The following is a 20,482-nucleotide window of genomic DNA, read 5'->3' as shown; positions in this document are numbered from 1 at the left end:
AAATTATTCAGACTTAATTTTCTAATGCCAAGAATAAAACATCAATCAGGTTGTTTTGTCTCTTGTTTCAGCAGAACTTTAACATTTTACTGAAAAACAAAATATAAACCTAAGTAGAAAAATAGAAAAAGTTTATAGACAAAGTTATAGATATTTAACTCCATGACAACAAGTTGATCATTCTTAATGCATTCATTTCAAAGACCTTACAACATTCCAATAAAGAAAGACTTTAGTAAAAGTGAAAAACATGAATGAAATTTGAAATTGTTAACACAAACATTACAAGTACCTTTGACCTTAGTAAAGTAAAAAAAAAAAACCTAAATAACAATTCTAAATACATGTATCTAAATAAATAAAGCAAACCAACCAAAAATATTAAAGTGCTTTTTCAGTGACCTGAACATAAATGACATGACAATAAAGTGAAAGATATCAAAAATAAAAGTGTAAACAATTTCTAAGACCTTACAACATCCCAATAAAAAATAGACTTTAGTAAAAAGTGAAAAACATGAATAAAATTTGAAATTGTTAACACAAACATTACCATTGCCCTTATTCTAATACATACTGACAATCTAAAGATAAAAAAAAAAATCATAAATAACAATTCTAAATACAAACCAACCCAAAAAATATTAAAGTGCTTTTTCAGTGACCTGAACATAAATGACATGACAATAAAATAAAAAGATACCCAAAAAAAGTAATCAACAATTTCTAGCCCTTTGCAATGATTTAAGGATAACTCAATTCAATTTAGGTTCATTTATATATTAATATTTAAAAACTTCAGTTATCTAAAGTGCTGTTCAGACAAAACAAAGACAGTAGAATAGCATCATAAAAGCACTAAAGAAACAAATATATATGAAATAAAATAAATAATGCATGACTTACTGGTTCTTTGGTTATCAGACGTGATATGTTAAAATATTATTCTACAATGTAAATATGTATCTGTCTATATGATTATCACATTCAGTGATTACTTTGATAGTTTTATCGCGTGAAAAACACAACTTTTTAAAATCCTGTCCAAAGAACAGATTTGTGGAACATAAATACTGAGGACAGAATACGTCTGATAGAATATTCACAAGAATGGAGAATGGCAGACTTTTGATCTTATGTTCATACATACTAAACAATTTAAAGTAAAAAAGGACTTTATCCTAAAAACACAATTTTAAATACTTGTATCTAAATAAATAAACAAGTTAACAATCAAAAAAATATTTGTGCTTTTTCAGTGACCTGAACATAAATGACACGGAAAATTAAAAAAAAAAAAGAAAGATACCAAAAAATAAGTGTAAGCAACAATTTCTAACCCTTTGTAATGATTTAAGGATGAATCAATTCAGTTCATGTTCATTTCTATATTAATATTTAAAAACCTCAGTTATCTAAAGTGCTGTGCAGCATAAAACAAGAGAAATTCACATTTGACTAATAAAAACAAGAAAATCTATCTTAGAATAAAAATAAACATTTAAACTACAGCAGAGTCATAACTAAAAGAACAGACAAAACAAAAGACAGTAGAATAGCATCATATAAGCACTAAAGAAATTATATATATATATATATATATATATATATAAAATAAAATAAAATAAATAATGCATGACTTACTGGTTCTTTGGTTATCAGGCGTGATGTTGAAATATTATTCTACAAAGTAAATATGTATCTGTCTATATATTCACAAGAATGGAGAATGGCAGATATATACATAACTGACTGAAAGTAAGTGAGTTGTGTTTCCCATAGTACCCAGACTAACTAACTCTGCAGTTGAATCTGTGACTAACGTCTCTACTGGCTTTAGACGGTCCAGCATTAGAGCACAAATGTAAACCTGTGATCTCTAGGTACCAGCTGACAGCCACAGTGAGGCAGGATTCCTGTGCTTCACTCTAGAGTCTCAGACACATTCAGATTTCATCCATAATGTGATCAAGTATGATAACAAACATGTGATTCCAGCTTCTACAATTTCCAACAGTCTTCAAAGAAAAAACCTCTGAAATATCCATAACTGTTTAGTTTTCTGTTCATGATTTTGTCTGTAGAGGCTCAAATCAAAGATCCAAAGAATGTTCACCATGTGACCGTTTCCACTTTCAGATGATGAGCTGATGCCTCCTTGAGCTTGTTTGAATGAAGATCTTCAAAAAAAAGATCAAGAGTGTTGAGAAACTGCTTCAGTGTGTTGATCATTGTAGGTAGATGTTTATGAAGGAATTGAAATAGTCAAAGTTTTACCTTTCAGCCTTGTTTGGAGGTTCTGATCCAGAACAGAGACGACTAGAACAGTGTGAAGACGATGGTTTCCCTGCAGCACCATGTCTGAAATCAGAGCAGACCACTTAGTCTCTACCAGGGTGGACAGATGGGATGTCCAGGAACAAATGTGGAGCTGCTCCTCACAAAACTACACAAACTCTGGAAGGAGGAAGGTCATGTGATGAAGACCATGAATACCTTCAACAGTGCTGCAGGACACATCTGCTGTCCAGAGAATCTTCACTCCCATTTGGTTAGGAAGACTTGAGGAGAGGTACCAGGTCAGGACTGAAGGTCTCAGCAGTGCTGTGAAGAACCTGAAGAAAGAACACATGGATGATTCTTTAGTCCTCCAACATGTGATCTAGGAGATGCTCCAGCTGAAATAAAAGCAGACTGGAGGAGAACGATATTCTCTGAAAGTGAAACTAGTTCAGAACCTTCTGACACTGTTGGAGGAGCTCATGTGGTCCAGCAGTGATGTTCTTCTCTGTTCTTGTTAGGCTGTGTTGTGTCTCTGCTCCCAGTTGAAGGCTGAAAGGGTTCCAGCTCATCTTCTGCTTTGAAGGAGGACTGAGAGGGCAGGACCTAGAGCCTTTCTCTGTGGTCCAACAACTGTGGTCTAGTTTGGATCTGATCTTGATCAAGATAGTGAAAAGTGTGCAGTCGCTGCTGCAGCTGCACTTAGTGAAGCTAGACGTTCTCACAGGAGAACATGTCAACAACCCAGATATTTCAGATAGTTGGAAAAAAAAAAACATCCAGAAGGAAATACATCTACATAGTATGCCCCCCCACTCCCCTCCCGGATAACCCCCCACCCCCCACCCCCCACCCCCTCTTCCCTAGTGTGGGCTGCTGTCTGTGTTGGTGGGACATCAGAAGTCTGGGGTCCATGTGCTTTCCAGACTTCTGATATTGTCCTGCTGCAGTAAATGTCATCTAGCTTTTCTTCAACCGTTGGTTCTGTGCATTTATCCTCCCTATCCCAGACCCACCCGGATAAATGCACAGAACCAACGAGCTCACAGTTCTGTATCAACATGATTATCTGGAAAAGATATTCACCTGATTGTTTTGATTCTCTATTAAAACATTATTAAAATTAAACGGATTTGATTGTAGTCTAATATTAAAATCAAGTATGTTTAACATTATCTGCTCAATGAAACATTATTAATTATAATGTTTGATTATCTAATAAAACATAATTATCAGTAAAAAATATTAATCTGAGTATGTTTGTCTATTAAAAAATACATATTTAGTTGGCTTCAATTCATAATTATCCTTATATTATTACTTCTTATGTTTTGTCATTATGGATAACATCTAAAAAAATTAAATAGAATGTTGGATTATCTAATAAAACAATGATCTGCAATAAAAATCAGAATATATTTGATACTCTTAAAAAACATAATCTGTAAAATTTATTCTATTAAATTGACTTGTAAAAATATATTTATGACTGAGCAGAATAAATCTTTTGTTCCCTTTGTGTCTTTTGTTAAAGTATTTTACAAACATGATACCAGCAGTTCAAACAAGTTCAGCGTTTCGATCCCAAATACTCACATTTACGGTCTTCCTTCCTGCAGCACAAACACAAAGTTTGGTCTCATATTTCAGCACATTTAAAGCTCACCTGACTTGTTCACGTCTGGTTGAAGGACAGGACACAGAAAACAGGGTTGTGGTAGCTGTGGTAGGTCCTCAGGACACCAGAACTGAGACATGGCTGTGGCTGAGAAATGAAAATGAGGTCGAGCAGCGTGTTCTTCTCTGTGGTGGCAGAAGTGATCAGTTGTTTGTACCCTCTAGACTGAAACATCTCCACAATGGGCTTTCGTACCATGAGCAGCTGATTCTCATTGAAGTCACCTGACACAATGATTGGATGACAGTCCATCACCTCCAGAGAGTCAAGAAGACTTACCAGGTTCTGCAGGAATACTGAGACACTGTAGTCTGGAGGTCTGTAGACAGCTGCTATCAGAGCCTGGAACGGAGCCTGAAGCTTCAAAACCACAAACTCAAGATCAGTCACATTGTGTAAATACTGTTTGTGTTGGACCTGGATGTAGTTTCTGACATAAACAGCAACTCCTCCTCCACCTCTGCTAGCCATGTGAGGAAGGTTAGTGTAGGACACGTGTCTGTTACGTCTGAACATGGCGTAGCCGTCCAGCTGGAGACTTTCTGCAACAGAGGAGCCTTGCAGGTGGGTTTCAGTGAGACACAAAACATCTGCTTGACACATTTCATGATGACTCCTGATGTCGCTGATGTGAGATGGAAGTCCCTCTGTGTTGTGGTGGACAATAGTCAGAGTGTGGGGTCTGCTCACTGCTTCTCTCACCTGCAGAAGAGGCATTGTGTGGTCTACCTGTGCTGGTCTCATGGTGTGCAGAGCTGCAGTGATTTCTGGGTTGGCATAGATCTTCTTCTCGTCCATGTCCAGTAGATACAGTCCACTTAGAGCCGTCACCCTGCTGAGAGCTACATAAGCCATACCTGGTTCAAAGATGTTCTTCAGTGACACCACAGCAGCACTGGTCGTGAGGCCCTGAGTCTTGTGCACAGTGCAGGCAAAGGCTAGTCTCACAGGAAACTGTCTTCGGACCACCCTCCTCTGTTTCAGGTTCTCCTCTGCTCTCTCGATGTAGACCAGGTCATCTGCAGCTCCAGTCTGGTTGTTTCTCACCTGGTTGTCCATTCTGAGACCAAGTTTGATGATGTGTTGGTCGTTACCAGAACTTACCACTCTCAGCAGCTTACCAAATGCACCGTTGACCAGTCCGTTCTGGACGTCGATATTTCTGGTGAGCATGACTCGAACTCCCTCAGCGACCTTCAGAGTGTCTGCCAACTCGTTTCTGCCTCCTTTACCTGGTTTGTCCTGTCGGGTCATTCTGCCTGTTTGTGGGTCTTTCTGGAAGTCGTCTGCATCGATGCTGATCACGTCTGGGTGGAGCAGAGTGAGTGTTGCAGAGTTGTGTTCATCGACCTGCTTGTTGGTGGCAAAAATGTGCAGAACATCAGTGGGACAACGAGAAGCATCTGTGATGGTCTGAGACAACAAATCTCTGTCTTCCTGAGACATCTCCTCCGTCTTTTCCTTCACCCGAAGTCTGTTCAGCAGCTCTGCAAAGGCAACGTCGTCTTTCTGCCGCATGATGTCCGTCAGAGTGACCACCTGGAAATGTTGCCACCACAGGTCAATGTCTGACGGCTGAAACACACACAGGGGTTTAGACTGTCTCACTGGTGGCAGCTGATAGAAATCTCCAACGGCTAAAACTGACATTCCTCCAAAGGGTTTCTGACTGCCTTTGATCTGTTTCAGCCTTGCATCTACATAAGCAAACAGAGGCCTGGACACCATTGAAATCTCATCAATAATAATGATTTCAGCATTGAAAAGCTCAGCTCTGACCTCATCCAGCTGGTTACCAAGTCCACAGATCGGAGGTTTCAGGCTTCTAGGCAGCTTCAGGAGAGAGTGGAGGGTTGTTCCTGAGATGTTGAAGGCAGCGGTACCAGTAAAAGCAGTGAGCAAGACAGTTGGGTTTGAGATGTCGGCCTCCTCTGCACGTGCTGGTAGTTTCCTCAGGATCTTAGAGGCTTCTGAGTAAATGCATTTGATCAGATGAGATTTACCTGTTCCTGCACCACCGTTGACAAAAAGGAAGAACGGCTCTGGATCCAGTTGACACACACGTTTGATGCACCAGTCTCTGACTGCATAGAACACACAGGCCTGCTTCTGGTTCAGGTTCTGATACATACCACGTAGAACTGCTGGGTCCATGGATGAAGGCTCTCTGAAGGCTCTGACTTCTGTTCCAGCGTTAGACTGAGGGTTGTAGTCTGGGACATTTTCCTGTTCGTTGTCTGCCTCATCTGCCTGCAAATCATCATCACACTGCACCCTCACAACATCAGATTCAGGAGCAAGATTACACCATTCATCAACCGCCTGGTCTCCGTTGTCTTCCAACTCCTGCAGAGCGCTCTCGATCTCCTCACTGTTCTTCTCATACCTTTTTCTGTTTCGTTTGACGATGTCAATCACAAACTCATACTCTTCGGATCCCGGCAGATACGACACGCCAGACTGGTAGAAGGACTGATAGGTTGGGAAGTGCTCTGACTTCAGTTCAGAGTCTGAGCGATGAGGAACATACAGTTTCAGAAGTCTACCATAAAACTGCTCTGGGTGTTTCTCCTGTGAACAGTGGTAATATCTGATGACAGCTGCTTTGTCATTTCGCCGTCTCTGCACAAACCCTAAGTCATTGAGGAGCGGTAAAACATTCTTACTCTTTGACTTGTTAGCACTGACAAACCTGCATGTTGAAGCAAAATCAGCCAAACACATGCCCTCGTACTCCGCTGTCTCCGGTCTGGCTTTGTATTTGTCACTCAGACTGGTCATCCAGATGTTGCAGCAGTCGTCTGTGGTGTTCTCCAGGAACGAGAGAGGTCGACTCATGCGGACTGGGTTGTCATCTGTAGGTACAAACACAACTGCACGAGAACCTTTTTTCATGTGTAAACCACAAGCACGCGTGACACACTCCTGAGCACTAATCTCTCTCTTTTTTGAATAAGCCTGCATGACCGCTCTCATCTCATCACACTTGTTCACCCGGTCCATGTGAGCATTATCCATCACAGTTTTCAGATAGTCAGACAGGCCACTCTCCTTCTTAGTGATGTACTTGGTCAGATACTCGATGCAGGAATAGGCGTTGAGGATGTAGGACACGTCGATGTTGCTGTCCCAGGCTTCAAGCAGATGTGGATTGTAATTGTTTATCCACGAGTCTTTGGGCTGACGTTTCAGAACCAGGGCCGTTTTTCTGGTCATGCTGTGGAGGTAACCTTCATACTCTGCCATCGTCAGGTTGCATTGAGCCAGGAGCTGGTCCAAGGACAAAGAAGCAGTTTGAGGGTCGATCAGGAGCTGGTACAGAGGTCTGAGTTTCTCCTTTGCAGCACTGGTGTGGTCATCTTCATCAGGTCTTGTTATCATGGTTTGTCTACATGGTGGTTTAGGAAAACCAAACCTGCACCCAGAGTTCACGCTCTTGAAACAAGTTCTAGTGTGGTTCCTGCTGTGTTTCTGCACCTCTGTCACCTTCTTGTACAGGTCTGGTTGTGTGTTTGGGTCAGGAAGTTGGGCTGAGATGTACCTGTCAACAAAATCACACACAGTCTGATCACTGTTTACTTCCACCTGTGGGGCCTGATCAATCCAGAGCATCATGTGAATGTGGGGACTCCCTCTGTGCTGAAACTCTACTCTGTAAAAGAAGTCAATGACCTTTCCTAAAGGCTGAGCATCTGAACACAACAAGTCCCTGAAAAGACATTCAACCCGTTTGTCAAAAAGCCTCATCACACACACTGGATTAGATCTGAGGATCTCACACTTTTCTGACCAGTCTAGAGATTCAAAGTCAACCTGTTCACCCTGTTGTCTCTTAATAGCTGTAATGACTTCAGGCCACCTCATCTCTGCTGCTGAAAATGTACAGAAGAACGTTGGCGTTCCTAACTGGCGAATCATGGCATACAGGTCTCTGGTGGTTTTGTGCCAGTATGCTGGAGTTCCTCTCAGGGGCTGCATGAACCTGATGGCATCTTTATTCCTCACAAGTCTCTCCACCTCTTGTTTGTCCTGCAACATAGCTGAGGTTATCCTACGTCCATCTCTAGTCAGAGTTTTACCTTTTCTCAGCTGTACCATCATGCTGGAGTTGGCTAGGTGGATCTCAGTCACAAACTGGGCAAAAAACAGATATGTTGGGTCTCTGGCAAAGCGATCATCTGTGTTAAAAAGTCTAGCCTTGAAATAACCACTGGGTGTGACTTTGATACGTCTGTGTTCGTCCAGTGTGTTCTGACCAGTAGGAAACTGCACGGGGAACGCCATGGCCTCCAGTTTAGGGGTTCTGAAGAAGCTGACAGGACTGTTTCTTTCTGCGGGAGCAACACAATAGGTGTTATCAGAGAAACACATGATCTCTTCTGAAATGTCTGGCACCTGCAAACAGGATTCCAAAGCAAAGCCTCCGTTTGGCAGCTCATTCTCTTCATCATCATCATTTCTCTGCTGCTGTGCTGGTTCATATTCATCACTTAACCTCTCAACTTCACGTTCAGACTCACACAGTGCACTTTTCTCACACAAATCTATCTCCATTAAATCTGCTTCATCATAATCACCATCATCCATCCTATCATCCTCCTCCTCATCATCATCCTCATCAGGAAGTGTGGGGTCACAGAGTTCAGCTTCATCTCTGATAGTTATGTCCTGGTATTGTGGGTGTATACTTTTTAGTTTGAGCAGCGCTCGTACAAGTTTAGACCAGGTTACCGTCTGGAACAGCTGATGACCTTTGTAACACAAGCGTCTCTTCAGTTTCACTCTCATCACCTGAGACTCGTTTCTTAGTCTGGGTAAAGCTTCCACTGTTTCCTGCACCTGTGAGGGAACACACACTACATTGCCACGAATGAGTCTTTGTCTGCCTTTAGGAAGAGGAATTATTTTAGCAAAAGGAATACACTTAGAGATCAGATGTCTCTCCAGAATGTTCAGGTCTTTCAGTTCATCAGGAATCTCTGTCAGTTCTAGGTTGTTGACAGCAGCTAGAGCTGGTACAGCACCTTTTTTTACATAACTGTGACACGTGTGACAAATCCACTCCTTACGTCTCTCACGAGGAACTAAACATGGTTGATCTTTGCAGGAACCTTCACACACGTGGACATATTTACCTGTCAGGCACGGTTCAATGACTGCTGGGTTGGTTACATAACTGGACCTTCTGCAGACTAGGACCTGGTTTGGAAACGAGGCTTTATGACACACAGTGCAAACATAAGAGGGTCCGGCTTGAATGTTGGACCTGAAGACAGAAATGGCATTTTTAATCAAACTGTTGTCCGTCTCTGTTTCTACAGTCTGTGTAGGTCTCTTCATCTGTCTGTACTTTCTTCTTATTATCATGGCACATCTGAGGTTGTGCATCCGTCTAAATGCATTGTTACTTCTGTATCTGTCTCTCATCATCTGTTTCATAAACTGTCTGTGTCTCAAACGGAAAACTCTGTCATTTTCATAACGTTGATGAGATCTATGCTTCATGTAAAATCTTTGTCTCTGTCTGAACTCTTCATTTAGCCTGTAACTGTTTCTTAAATACATTTTCTGTTTCCCTCTGAACTCTTCATTTAGCCTGTAACGGTTTCTTATATACATTTTCTGTTTCCCTCTGAACTCTTCATTTAGCCTGTAACGGTTTCTTATATACATTTTCTGTTTCCCTCTGAACTCTTCATTTAGCCTGTAACGGTTTCTTATATACATTTTCTGTTTCCCTCTGAACTCTTCATTTAGCCTGTAACGGTTTCTTATATACATTTTCTGTTTCCCTCTGAACTCTTCATTTTGTCTGTAAAGCTTTGTTATATATGTTTTTTGTTTCTGTCTGAATTGTTCGCTTTGCCTGTAACGATCTCTGATGTACAGTTTTCTTTTTTGTTGAAAGTCTACGTTTTTAATAGTACAGTTCTTATTATAAGCCTTCATATTCCGTTTCTTTCTTTCTTGAAGTTGTTCATTCTCAGAATAATTCTTTTGACTCTGCAGAGTTTTCTTTTTTCTGAAAGTAGGATTATTTTTATATCTTTGTCTTTCTTTACTATTTTTATTCTCCTGTTTCTGGCCTTTTTTCTGTGAGTTTATTAATCTTCTCCTCATTTTTCGTCTTTCTGACTTAGTAAGCCTTGAAAAATTAATGGAGGTTTCTGTAAGTCCAGCATCAGGAAGATCTCCAGCAGTGGTTTGGATGACATCAGTGTCAAGATTTTTGTCAGTGACAGAAACATCATGTGATGAAGTAGATTCACCTGAAGGTTCATGTTCAGTTGTGGTCTCAGACATCATGAGCCCTACCTGCTGCACAGTTGAGGTGATATTACCAGCAGATGCTTCTTCCATGAGGACATCAGATGTGGACATGTGTGGAGAGATGTTCAGAGGCTGATCAGCAGCTGGATGTGAGGTTGACCCATCAGCAGCTCCGTGTGACTCAGAAACAGTTGGTCTGCAGTCCGACACGTTTCGGTTGTTGTCTGTGTTCACACTGGAAAACTCGACGGGCTTCAGCTCATACAGGGTGGAAGGTTGGGTGTCAAACTTGGAGTGGCAGAGTTTGATCCTGTCAATCATGTCAGTCAGGCGTGTGAATTTCAACATTACAGCAGTACCAGACTCTAAAGCAGATGGTAAACCTTCAGCAGTGCGGGAATGAGGATCAAAGAAGCCGTAGTCGTAGCAATCATGTGATTTACATCGGAAAACTGCAACAGTCAAACCTGACATGATCAGCAGAGCATACTGGACATCAGAAGACAGGTGGCTGAGTCCTTCTTCAAGGCTGGGAAGGTTGTTTCCTCCTAGAAATGATCCATAAATGGCAGGTAGAGTCATGTTCACATTATATGTAGATCTACGTGCAGGTACTACCTCTGGTAACTCATCGGTGGCCAGAAAAACACTGGTTGGAAACCTTTGTCTGACCTGTCTGTACACCGCATCACCTTTATCTAAAACATGGTCAAGATCTGCTCTGGTAATGTTCTCATTTTCATACAGAAATGCCAAAAACACCTGACTGTTAGCTGTACACTGTGTATTCCTAGATGTACCATATTTAGGAGAACTTTGGCTGTGAGATGCAGAAACATGTTTGACAGATGGTTGCAGTTTCAGCTTCATCTCTTCCACATGAGATGGTCCAGCACTCGGTTCTTCTGGTTCAGTCTGGTGTACCTGCTGTCTCTGAGCAAATGGAGGCTTATGAGTAGCATCATGGTGAACTACAGCTGAGAAAGTATCTCCATCAGAAATGTGTTCTACTTCACTCAAACTATCAGGGTGACGTCCTCTCTTCACAGCATCAGCATACGAACCTTTCTGTGTTTGTTGACCACCATGTAGGACCTCTGGACTCTCAGCAGACACATATACCAGGTTCACGATCTGAGGAGCTTCTTTTTCACCAGCAGCTGCACCTTCTCTCACGTTCTTCCATCGGGCCTTCTGGGACTGGGAACGCTGGTTCTTCTTAGGCATTCTTCAGACTTTAGATTTATACACAATACAAAATCTGGTATCTTTGGAATCAAGCAAGATTTTTGGCACTTATTCGCCTCAGGCACTTTTAACCTGACAGAAGTTTGGTCAAACAATCAGTTGAATCTTATATATTTGAAATCTGGTATCTTTCACAGGTCTTATAGTTGGGTTTCGTATATAGTTTTCCGAACAAAAGACCAGGCACTTTTCACCTGCAGCACTTATTCGCTGAGAAATAGGCACTTTTCACCTGAAAGGAGGTATAGCAGAAAATCAGAGTGGAGATGAAGCAGAAAAAAAAAAAAAAAAAAGAAAAAAAAAAGACGTAACAAAAAAATGAGAGGATTAAAGATTGAGAATGTGCAGAATAGTTACAGAATAGTGATATTGTATTTAAAAGAGTTTATATAGATAAAAGGCAAAGTCTAGAAAAAGCCAAGATAACAAGTAGCAGAGAGCAGAGAGCGTGGACACAGGATCTCCTGGAAGACACACAAAAAATGATGTCAGAAATGTGTAAAGCTGTCCAGCCAGCAGGATGTCATATTAAAAACAGATGCCACTAGCTTCTTTAGTAATGCAGTTTATAAGCCGTTAGATAGATCCACATAAAAATAAGAAATTCTGAATAATACTACAAAGTTTGATATAAATATTTTACATTCCATTTTTTAGTTGTTGGAAGGATAAAGTTTAGTCTCCTACTGCACTTTGTTAAAAGGCAGACAAATGTAAACACTACAGAGCTCTTCATGTAACAAAGTGCAGTCATTTGATGTCAGAACAAATCAGACTTAAGGGTGGTGTGGATCAGAAAGTGGAAGAAATTAGGGACTTTAGTGAGCAAGAACACAATACCACATTAAAAAACACAATATCTGAGCTCAGGGTAGACCACATTTATTTAAAATTACAAAGCAGTCCATTATAAAGTAGAGAAAAAGATGGTAAGACGTGTACTTACCAGCTGAAACACAGTGAAGTTCACTCAGTCTAGGAGAGAAAAAAAAACATGTCATTTATCCAGTTAATTTCTGACACTTTAAGATCACCGAAAATCTGGATTTATTGTTATTTTATTACATTACATATGATAAAGGTAGTGATTTAAATTTTGATACTTTATATATGCAAGTGCTTTAAAACACAACATTTATCCTAAACATGTACTTTACTTATCTACACTTTTTATACTGAAAAAATACATTAGATTACATGTGAAAAATGTTGCATTTGTACTTATATGTATTTTTACTTTGTAATTAATAAACCACAAAAACTCTTTGACATTGTGGAAACCGTAAACAATTCAGTCAATCTGATAAAACCGCAAGACTAGCTAGCATGTGGCATGACGTTAGCACTTTAGCATGTTAGCTAACGTCTAATGCGAATCTTAGTCTCCCCCCCTCAGCATTTTCCCGCGGTAGAGTAATAAAAGTAACTTAAACTTACAAACGTCTAATAACTTTATAGTAAAAGCAGATGACTATTACTTCGTAATTTTATTATTTTGAACCGGACTGAACCGGACGCAACTCACCTCAGCAGAAACGGGAGGGAACTGAGAGGGAAGATTGTGACGCATATAAAATTACATGATGCGTTCAATGTTACTTGGAAATTAAAACTTCTAAAACAGATTTAGACGACTAAAAAAATGAATTACTAATTATTTTTATTTGGAAAATAACATGTAAATTATATATTTTAACTGAAGTTTTATATAGAAATGTATTATACAGAAATAGACACAGACTTACTTTCTGAAGAAAAAAAAAACAGGTGATTCTGTCAACTGGTTGACTTGACAGATATTGTGGCAAAAGTCAGATAAAAGATTTAGCACACACACATCTTGAAAATAACTAAAAATGAAAAACGACCGTGGACTCTGACCACAGAAATACACATACAACAGATCTATATTACTTAAAAGTCATTAAGTAACCACTGGAACGATACAAATACATAATCAGACGAAAACTCTGTTTTCCTAAACAGGAAATGGCGCCGTTTTCTTAAACGCTACACATGTTTAATGGCTTCCTCCCTACCGCGACTCCCCCGTCTTCGTCCTCTGTGTATCCCCGTAAAAACACATCATGCTGAAATGCCAACAAATGACTCCAACAACGTAATAACAAAAGATAGGATTTACATGTTACGTGTAAATTAACTTACAACAAATAGCTTTTCTTTCTCACAGATGAATCGACAGCGGTGTCACAGAGCTAAACAGGAAGACGGCTGCCGTGCGTTTTTTCAAAGTAAACGTCCAGCGATGACTTCCGCGACAGCGACCTCTACTGGCTAAACACAGCAACATTTAAAGTACCGGCACATTAAACAGTTACAGTCATTCCAAAACATCACAAGAAGAAAACATTAAATACATTAGAAATGTAGCTAATAGACTTGTAACCCAAACATATTCAAGAACAAACAGAGGGAATTGGCTGGGCATTATGAAGCAGCCGCACCGATCTGTGTGTTTGGCGTTGACCATCCCCGTATCCACTGCGTCTGTCGAGCGGACGAATCTACATGACAGGGTGATCGAACTGTTTTTGAGGAAAGAAAGGAGGATAGATTTTTTTTTTAGTTACTTCTGTTTTCAATGAGGGAAATGACAAATATAATAAATAATATTCCAAATGTATATGGTTATTTTCATTTTTTTTATGTAGTTGCATAACGAGACATTTTTACTGTGTTGTATATTACGTTTTTTTAGTGGCATACAAAATGGTTAATGAGGGGTTGAGCGATTCCGATGTAGCACTACTGAAGGTGTGTAACACATGGTCCGCCATGCAGTGTTGGACTGTATTGTAATAGTAATGAAACTTGAAAGGTGAAATTGGAAAAAAAATAACAATAAATAATAATAGTAATATGTAATAATGATAATAGTAGTATTGTCATACTTTAGTGAAAATAATCATGTGTTTAGCTTTATAAATAAAATGTAAGCAAAAAATGTAAATCCCTTTAATCTTGAACTGAGAATTCATTGCTGCTTCTCAATGTATTAATGAAAAACAAAAACACAATTGAATAAATCCATTAATGATCAAAAATTTAATCTCAAACATACAACCATTCAATAAAAAACATTAATTTCATAAAAAATACTTAGACAACATAACTTAATCAACAGCATATTTTATCACAGTCAAGATGATATAATTAATAAATACAATCAATAAATATTAATAATAGTAAATACTATTTAAATTCAATCATCAATAAATAATAATAATAGTAATTAATATTTTAAATCCAATCAAACAATAAATATTAATAATAATTACTTTTTTAAACAGAGTCAAAAAAGAGTAGTAAATACTTTTTTGAATAAAATAAATAAATGCTATTTTAAATATGATAAATTATAATTAATAATAGTAACGAATACAATTTTTTTTACATGTAAATAAATAGATAAATAAATACATAAAATGATTAGTTAATGACTGTTATTGTGGACACCCTCTTGCTCGTTTTTTCGGCCTGGATGGTGAGAGGCCCATCTTCAAGTGAGTGCTCCAGAGAGTTCCAGAGCTCTTCTTTGACATCGAGGGTCTCAAAGTCCTCCAGGAGCAGCTCCAGTTCCCCTTTCTCCCTCCCCTCCCTGATGGCTATTATCTTTAGCCGAACGTCCTCCACAGCTTGGATGACCACCTACAAAAACAATTTTAGCAATTATTTTCCATCTTTACTCTTGAGTACATATCATTTCACAGTGTTTGTTTCATTGTCATTTTTACTGTTTTAGTCCTTACCTCTATTGTGGTGTAATTTGTTGACTGGAGGAACCCACCCACTGAACCCCCACGCTTCATGTGGGCAAGTCTCACATGGCCACCTGCTTCCAGTTTAAAAAGGACCGCCTCCCGCCACAGAGACACGTTCACCTCTGCCCCGTCCTGTACAGTGAGAGAAGTTATTATGCATTTCAACATTTCTGTAACGAGTTTGATAAATGTACATTCTTTATTGTCATCAAATCAAGTCAATTTTATGCATAAATACACACACAGTGTTCATTTCTGTTTTGATTTTGATAAATATGTTTAAATCCTTTATTGCTGTGACTACAATGCTTGAAATAAATCAATAGATCAAATCAATTTTATTTACAAACACACACATACACACACACTCAGAAGTACATACTTGGTGTCTATACATACTTGCCTCATTGATACATCGTTCCTCCCACTGTGGATCATCCTGATTGCAAACAACTAATGAAGACAATTACTGTGTAAAAATGACATTTTCTGTTAAGGCAGATTGTGAGCATTTACATGTCTCGTACATCCTTACCTCCAGGACCTTTCCCTCAAAGGTGAGGAGGGGTTGACCTTTCACCTGGTCCACAGTTGTCAGGGGTGTGACCACTGATGGAGGATCTAATAGTCTGTCGGCCTCCTGTTCCAGTGACTCAGTCACTGGAACAGGGAAGGTCTGATAAAAGGCTGTGTTCTTAGTGGGGAGGATGTAGTAGGGGGGATAGGCTCCCTATAGGTTGCAGGGATAGGCTCCCTGCAACCTATACCCCTTCATTCTGTAGTGTCGTCCCACAGACACTTTGCAGGCCAGCTCCTCGAGTAAGGTCACCTTTGTGACAGAGTGACCATCGGTAATAACTACTACTTTATTATTTTTTGCTGTTAGAGGGGCAGCAGTATTGCAGGAAAAGTCCCAGGTGATTACTTGGGACTTTTCCCTCTCCCTCAAAACACAGATGTGCAGCGGTGGGGGGGCTGCATAAGGGCCACTCTGTTTGGTGTTGATCACCTGTGTTAGTGTCATTCTGAGATGAGAGAAAAAAATGAAAAAGGACTTGAAAAGTTGCCCAGAATTGTCCTTCAGTTATACTACATAATTTAAAATAAGTTGTTACTACTCAGTTTTGTTTTTCATTGCGCTAAATAAAAAAATATTTAATTGAGAATTAGAATTAGAGAATTTATACAGTGATTCCTGTCTTCTTATGCCTTTTATAAGTTTCCATGAGCATGTATTAGGGAGTTAATAAATTCTGTTTGGCCTCACAGACTCAAAAAAATAACTCATTGGATGAACTCAATTTAATTGTGGGCAGGATTTCCATCCAATAAATATGAGTAACCCCACCGCAAAGAAAATTCTTCCATGTAACGAAATATGATCGAGTTAGTCGAACTCAATTTTATCAAGAAAGGCAAAGGAAAAAAAAGATCATGAAACAGAAGTCTAAAGTCAGATTCAAACTCAGAACCTCTGTATTATAAACCCGCTGAGCTTACACTCCGGCGACGAAAAGAGGCCGCCGGCATAAATAAATAGATTCTTTATTTCTATGAATGACGCTCTTCGTGTATTGTCTTATTGGGAGAAGCCGAGTTGAAACGATTTCATGCCACAGTTTCGTTTTTTACGTGGAAAAAACAAACTAAAGTTTTCACTTTTTTAAAGTCGAAGGATTTGAAGGACTAATAGTCATACCAGGCATTACATTAGATGAAGGAGTTGAACATTTTAATAGTTCAATGGTTAAAATAGGCTGAACTGTTGAAAATGTAAAGATATTGCTAATTTGGCTAAAAGTGCTAGCATTGGAATCAGCATCATCAACTGACTGACTCCAAAAAAAACACATTGTTTGAAAGTATCATATTGGTAAAAGCTACATGTTCAAAGTTGATGGAAAATCCACTTTTTTCAAAATGGTGGCTTTCTATTAATTTTTATCTCCATAGCAACCATTTTATGTTTGGGTCGCCTGGGGATGACGAACAAATCGACGTCAGATTCAGACAAATCGCAAAAAGTAAACCTTTGGACGTCCTTAGCAACGAAGTTTGTTGGCTAACCACGCCCACATTCCTTATATGTCCAGATCCAGTGAATTTCAATATGTTCCGTTCCAGCCATGGATGAAGTTAAATGCAATATTTGCTTCATATTTTGTCATGAAATGGCCACCAAACAGTAGGTTGTGTCGACATCCCATAATTGATTTCTAACTGTGATTTATAGCCCAAAGCTGAAAGAGTTGAACATTGAAATAGTAGAGTGGTTAAAATAGGTGAAAGTTTGAAGGAGTTTAAAATTGCCTCACATTTTGGCACAAAATGACATTTAAACCGTAGGTAGTGTTGCCATCCCATAATAAGTTCAAAACCAAAGCTGAAATCAAAAGCCTTGTGAAAATTTCAATGTTTGAACGGTGTCTCTAGCTGAAAGCATTTTGAAGTTACAATGGTTAAAGTAAACAAAGGTTTTCAAGGATTATCCTTGTATTTAAATGGAGCAAAGCTCCTGTTAAATCCTGGAATTTCCTGGAACATCTTGAAAATTTCAAGGATATGAAAGACCAAAATTCATAACTTAAAGGAATAAGCTATAAGAGTTGAACATTTCAATAGTAAAATGGTTTAAAACTGAAGTTTAAAATCGCATCACGTTTAGGCACAAAATGGCCGCCAAACTGTAGGTTGTGTTGCCATCCCATAATAATTTCAAAACCTATGTTGAAGTCCAAAACCTTGTGAACATTTCAATATTTGAACGGTGTCTCTAGCCAAAAGAATGTTAAAGTTACAATTGTTTAAAGAAGCAAAGGTGTGGCCAATGGAGCAAAAAGATTGGAAAATCTGGGAATATCCGGGAATATCTGGAAAAGTTCAAGGATTTGAAGGACCAAAAGTCATAGCTGAAAGAAATAAGCTGAAAAGGTTGAACATTGTAATAGTAGAATGGTAAAAATAGGTGAAAGTTTGAAGAAGTTTAAAATTGCCTCACATTTTGGCACAAAATGGCCGCCAAACTGTAGGTGGTGTTGCCATCCCATAATAATTTTGAACCTTATGTTGAAGTCCAAAACCTTGTGAACATTTCAATATTTGAACGGTGTCTCTAGCCAAAAGAATGTTAAAGTTACAATTGTTTAAAGAAGCAAAGGTGTGGCCAATGGAGCAAAAACATTGGAAAATCTGGGAATATCCGGGAATATCTGGAAAAGTTCAAAGATTTGAAGGACCAAAAGTCATAGCTGAAAGAAATAAGCTGAAAAGGTTGAACATTGTAATAGTAGAATGGTAAAAATAGGTGAAAGTTTGAAGAAGTTTAAAATTGCCTCACATTTTGGCACAAAATGGCCGCCAAACTGTAGGTGTGTTGCCATCCCATAATAATTTTGAGCCTTATGTTGAAGTCCAAAACCTTGTGAACATTTCAATATTTGAACGGTGTCTCTAGCCAAAAGAATGTTAAAGTTACAATTGTTTAAAGAAGCAAAGGTGTGGCCAATGGAGCAAAAACATTGGAAAATCTGGGAATATCCGGGAATATCTGGAAAAGTTCAAAGATTTGAAGGGCCAAAATGTCATAGCTAGAATAAGATGAAAGAGCTGAACATTTTCATAGTCGAACGGTTAAAATAGGTGAAAAATTGTAGAAGGAGTTTAACTGTGAACTTCTGAACGAAAAATTCTCCATGTATTTCAATGGACCAAAAATTCCCGGAAAACCTGGAATATCTTAAAAAGTAAAAGGATTTGAAAAACCAAAAGTCATAGCAGAAATAAGATGAAAGAGATGAACATTTTAAAAGTAGAATGGTTAAAATAGGTTAAAAATTGTAGAAGTAGTTAAACGCCAAAAAACGGCGGAAGATACTATAATAATAATAATAATAATAAATAAAGAGAAACAGAAAAACAAAGGGTTGAATGCTTTACAGCATTCAACCAACTAGAAGGAGCTGCATTTCCAGAAGAAAATGCAGGGTTGAATGCTGTAGTGCTGAATGAAAGCTGAATTAGCTGAAGAAATGGCTGAACTGTACTGGAAAAACCTTTTGAAAGGTTAAAGGTGCAAAAGTCCTAGCAGGAATAAGATGAAAAAGTTGAACATTGTAATAGTAGAATGGTAAAAATAGGTGAAAGTTTGAAGAAGTTTAAAATTGCCTCACATTTTGGCACAAAATGGCCGCCAAACTGTAGGTGGTGTTGCCATCCCATAATAATTTTTAAACCTTATGTTGAAGTCCAAAACCTTGTGAACATTTCAATATTTGAACGGTGTCTCTAGCCAAAAGAATGTTAAAGTTACAATTGTTTAAAGAAGCAAAGGTGTGGCCAATGGAGCAAAAAGATTGGAAAATCTGGGAATATCCGGGAATATCTGGAAAGGTTCAAGGATTTGAAGGACCAAAAGTCATAGCTGAAAGGAATAAGCTGAAAGGGTTGAACATTGTAATAGTAGAATGGTAAAAATAGGTGAAAGTTTGAAGAAGTTTAAAATTGCCTCACATTTTGGCACAAAATGGCCGCCAAACTGTAGGTGGTGTTGCCATCCCATAATAATTTTGAACCTTATGTTGAAGTCCAAAACCTTGTGAACATTTCAATATTTGAACGGTGTCTCTAGCCAAAAGAATGTTAAAGTTACAATTGTTTAAAGAAGCAAAGGTGTGGCCAATGGAGCAAAAAGATTGGAAAATTCAGGAATATCCGGGAATAAATGGAAAAGTTCAGGGATTTGAAGGACCAAAATGTCATAGCTAGAATAAGATGAAAGAGCTGAACATTTTCATAGTCGAACGGTTAAAATAGGTGAAAAATTGTAGAAGGAGTTTAACTGTGAACTTCTGAACGAAAAATTCTCCATGTATTTCAATGGAGCAAAAATTCCCGGAAAACCTGGAATATCTTAAAAAGTAAAAGGATTTGAAAAACCAAAAGTCATAGCAGAAATAAGATGAAAGAGATGAACATTTTAATAGTAGAATGGTTAAAATAGGTTAAAAATTGTAGAAGTAGTTAAACGCCAAAAAACGGCGGAAGATACTATAATAACTAGAAGGAGCTGCATTTCCAGAAGAAAATGCAGGGTTGAATGCTGTATTGCTGAATGAAAGCAGAAATATGATGAAAAAGCTGAACATTGTAAAAGTAGAATGTCTAAAATAGGTCAAACATTGTAGAAGGAGTTAAGCATGAAAGCTAAAAAATTGTTGAAAAAATA

General features: G+C 38.5%; 1 protein-coding gene and 1 long non-coding RNA gene across 3 annotated transcripts; both read right to left on the bottom strand.

Moving 5' to 3' along the window:
* Positions 1 to 2,041: 2,041 nt before the first annotated feature.
* Positions 2,042 to 2,887, bottom strand: LOC144990084 (uncharacterized). The gene is made up of 4 exons (XR_013654023.1): positions 2,739 to 2,887; positions 2,497 to 2,615; positions 2,278 to 2,361; positions 2,042 to 2,180 (listed from the first exon to the last, which is right to left on the bottom strand). It is a non-coding gene; the product is annotated as an uncharacterized LOC144990084 (long non-coding RNA).
* Positions 2,888 to 3,138: 251 nt separating this feature from the next.
* LOC144990083 (uncharacterized) lies at positions 3,139 to 12,564 on the bottom strand. 2 transcript variants are annotated; one of them, XM_078942650.1, is made up of 3 exons: positions 12,423 to 12,564; positions 10,274 to 11,940; positions 3,139 to 9,224 (listed from the first exon to the last, which is right to left on the bottom strand). In XM_078942650.1, the coding sequence occupies exons 2-3, from the start codon at positions 10,324 to 10,326 to the stop codon at positions 3,956 to 3,958; spliced, it is 5,322 nt and encodes a 1,773-aa protein (XP_078798776.1). In that variant the 5' UTR covers positions 10,327 to 11,940; positions 12,423 to 12,564; the 3' UTR covers positions 3,139 to 3,955. The 2 variants fall into 2 exon arrangements, with proteins under 2 accessions (XP_078798776.1, XP_078798774.1); XM_078942648.1 differs by having other exon boundaries at positions 3,139 to 11,940; positions 12,423 to 12,562.
* Between the last annotated feature and the right edge of the window lie 7,918 nt (positions 12,565 to 20,482).

Source organism: Oryzias latipes, chromosome 2 (assembly GCF_053564925.1).
Source record: "Oryzias latipes strain Hd-rR chromosome 2, Olatipes_Hd-rR_3.1".
Classification (NCBI taxonomy): Eukaryota; Metazoa; Chordata; class Actinopteri; order Beloniformes; family Adrianichthyidae; genus Oryzias; species Oryzias latipes.
The sequence above is the reverse complement of the archived record's forward strand: the minus strand, read 5'-3'. Positions and strand labels throughout refer to the sequence as shown.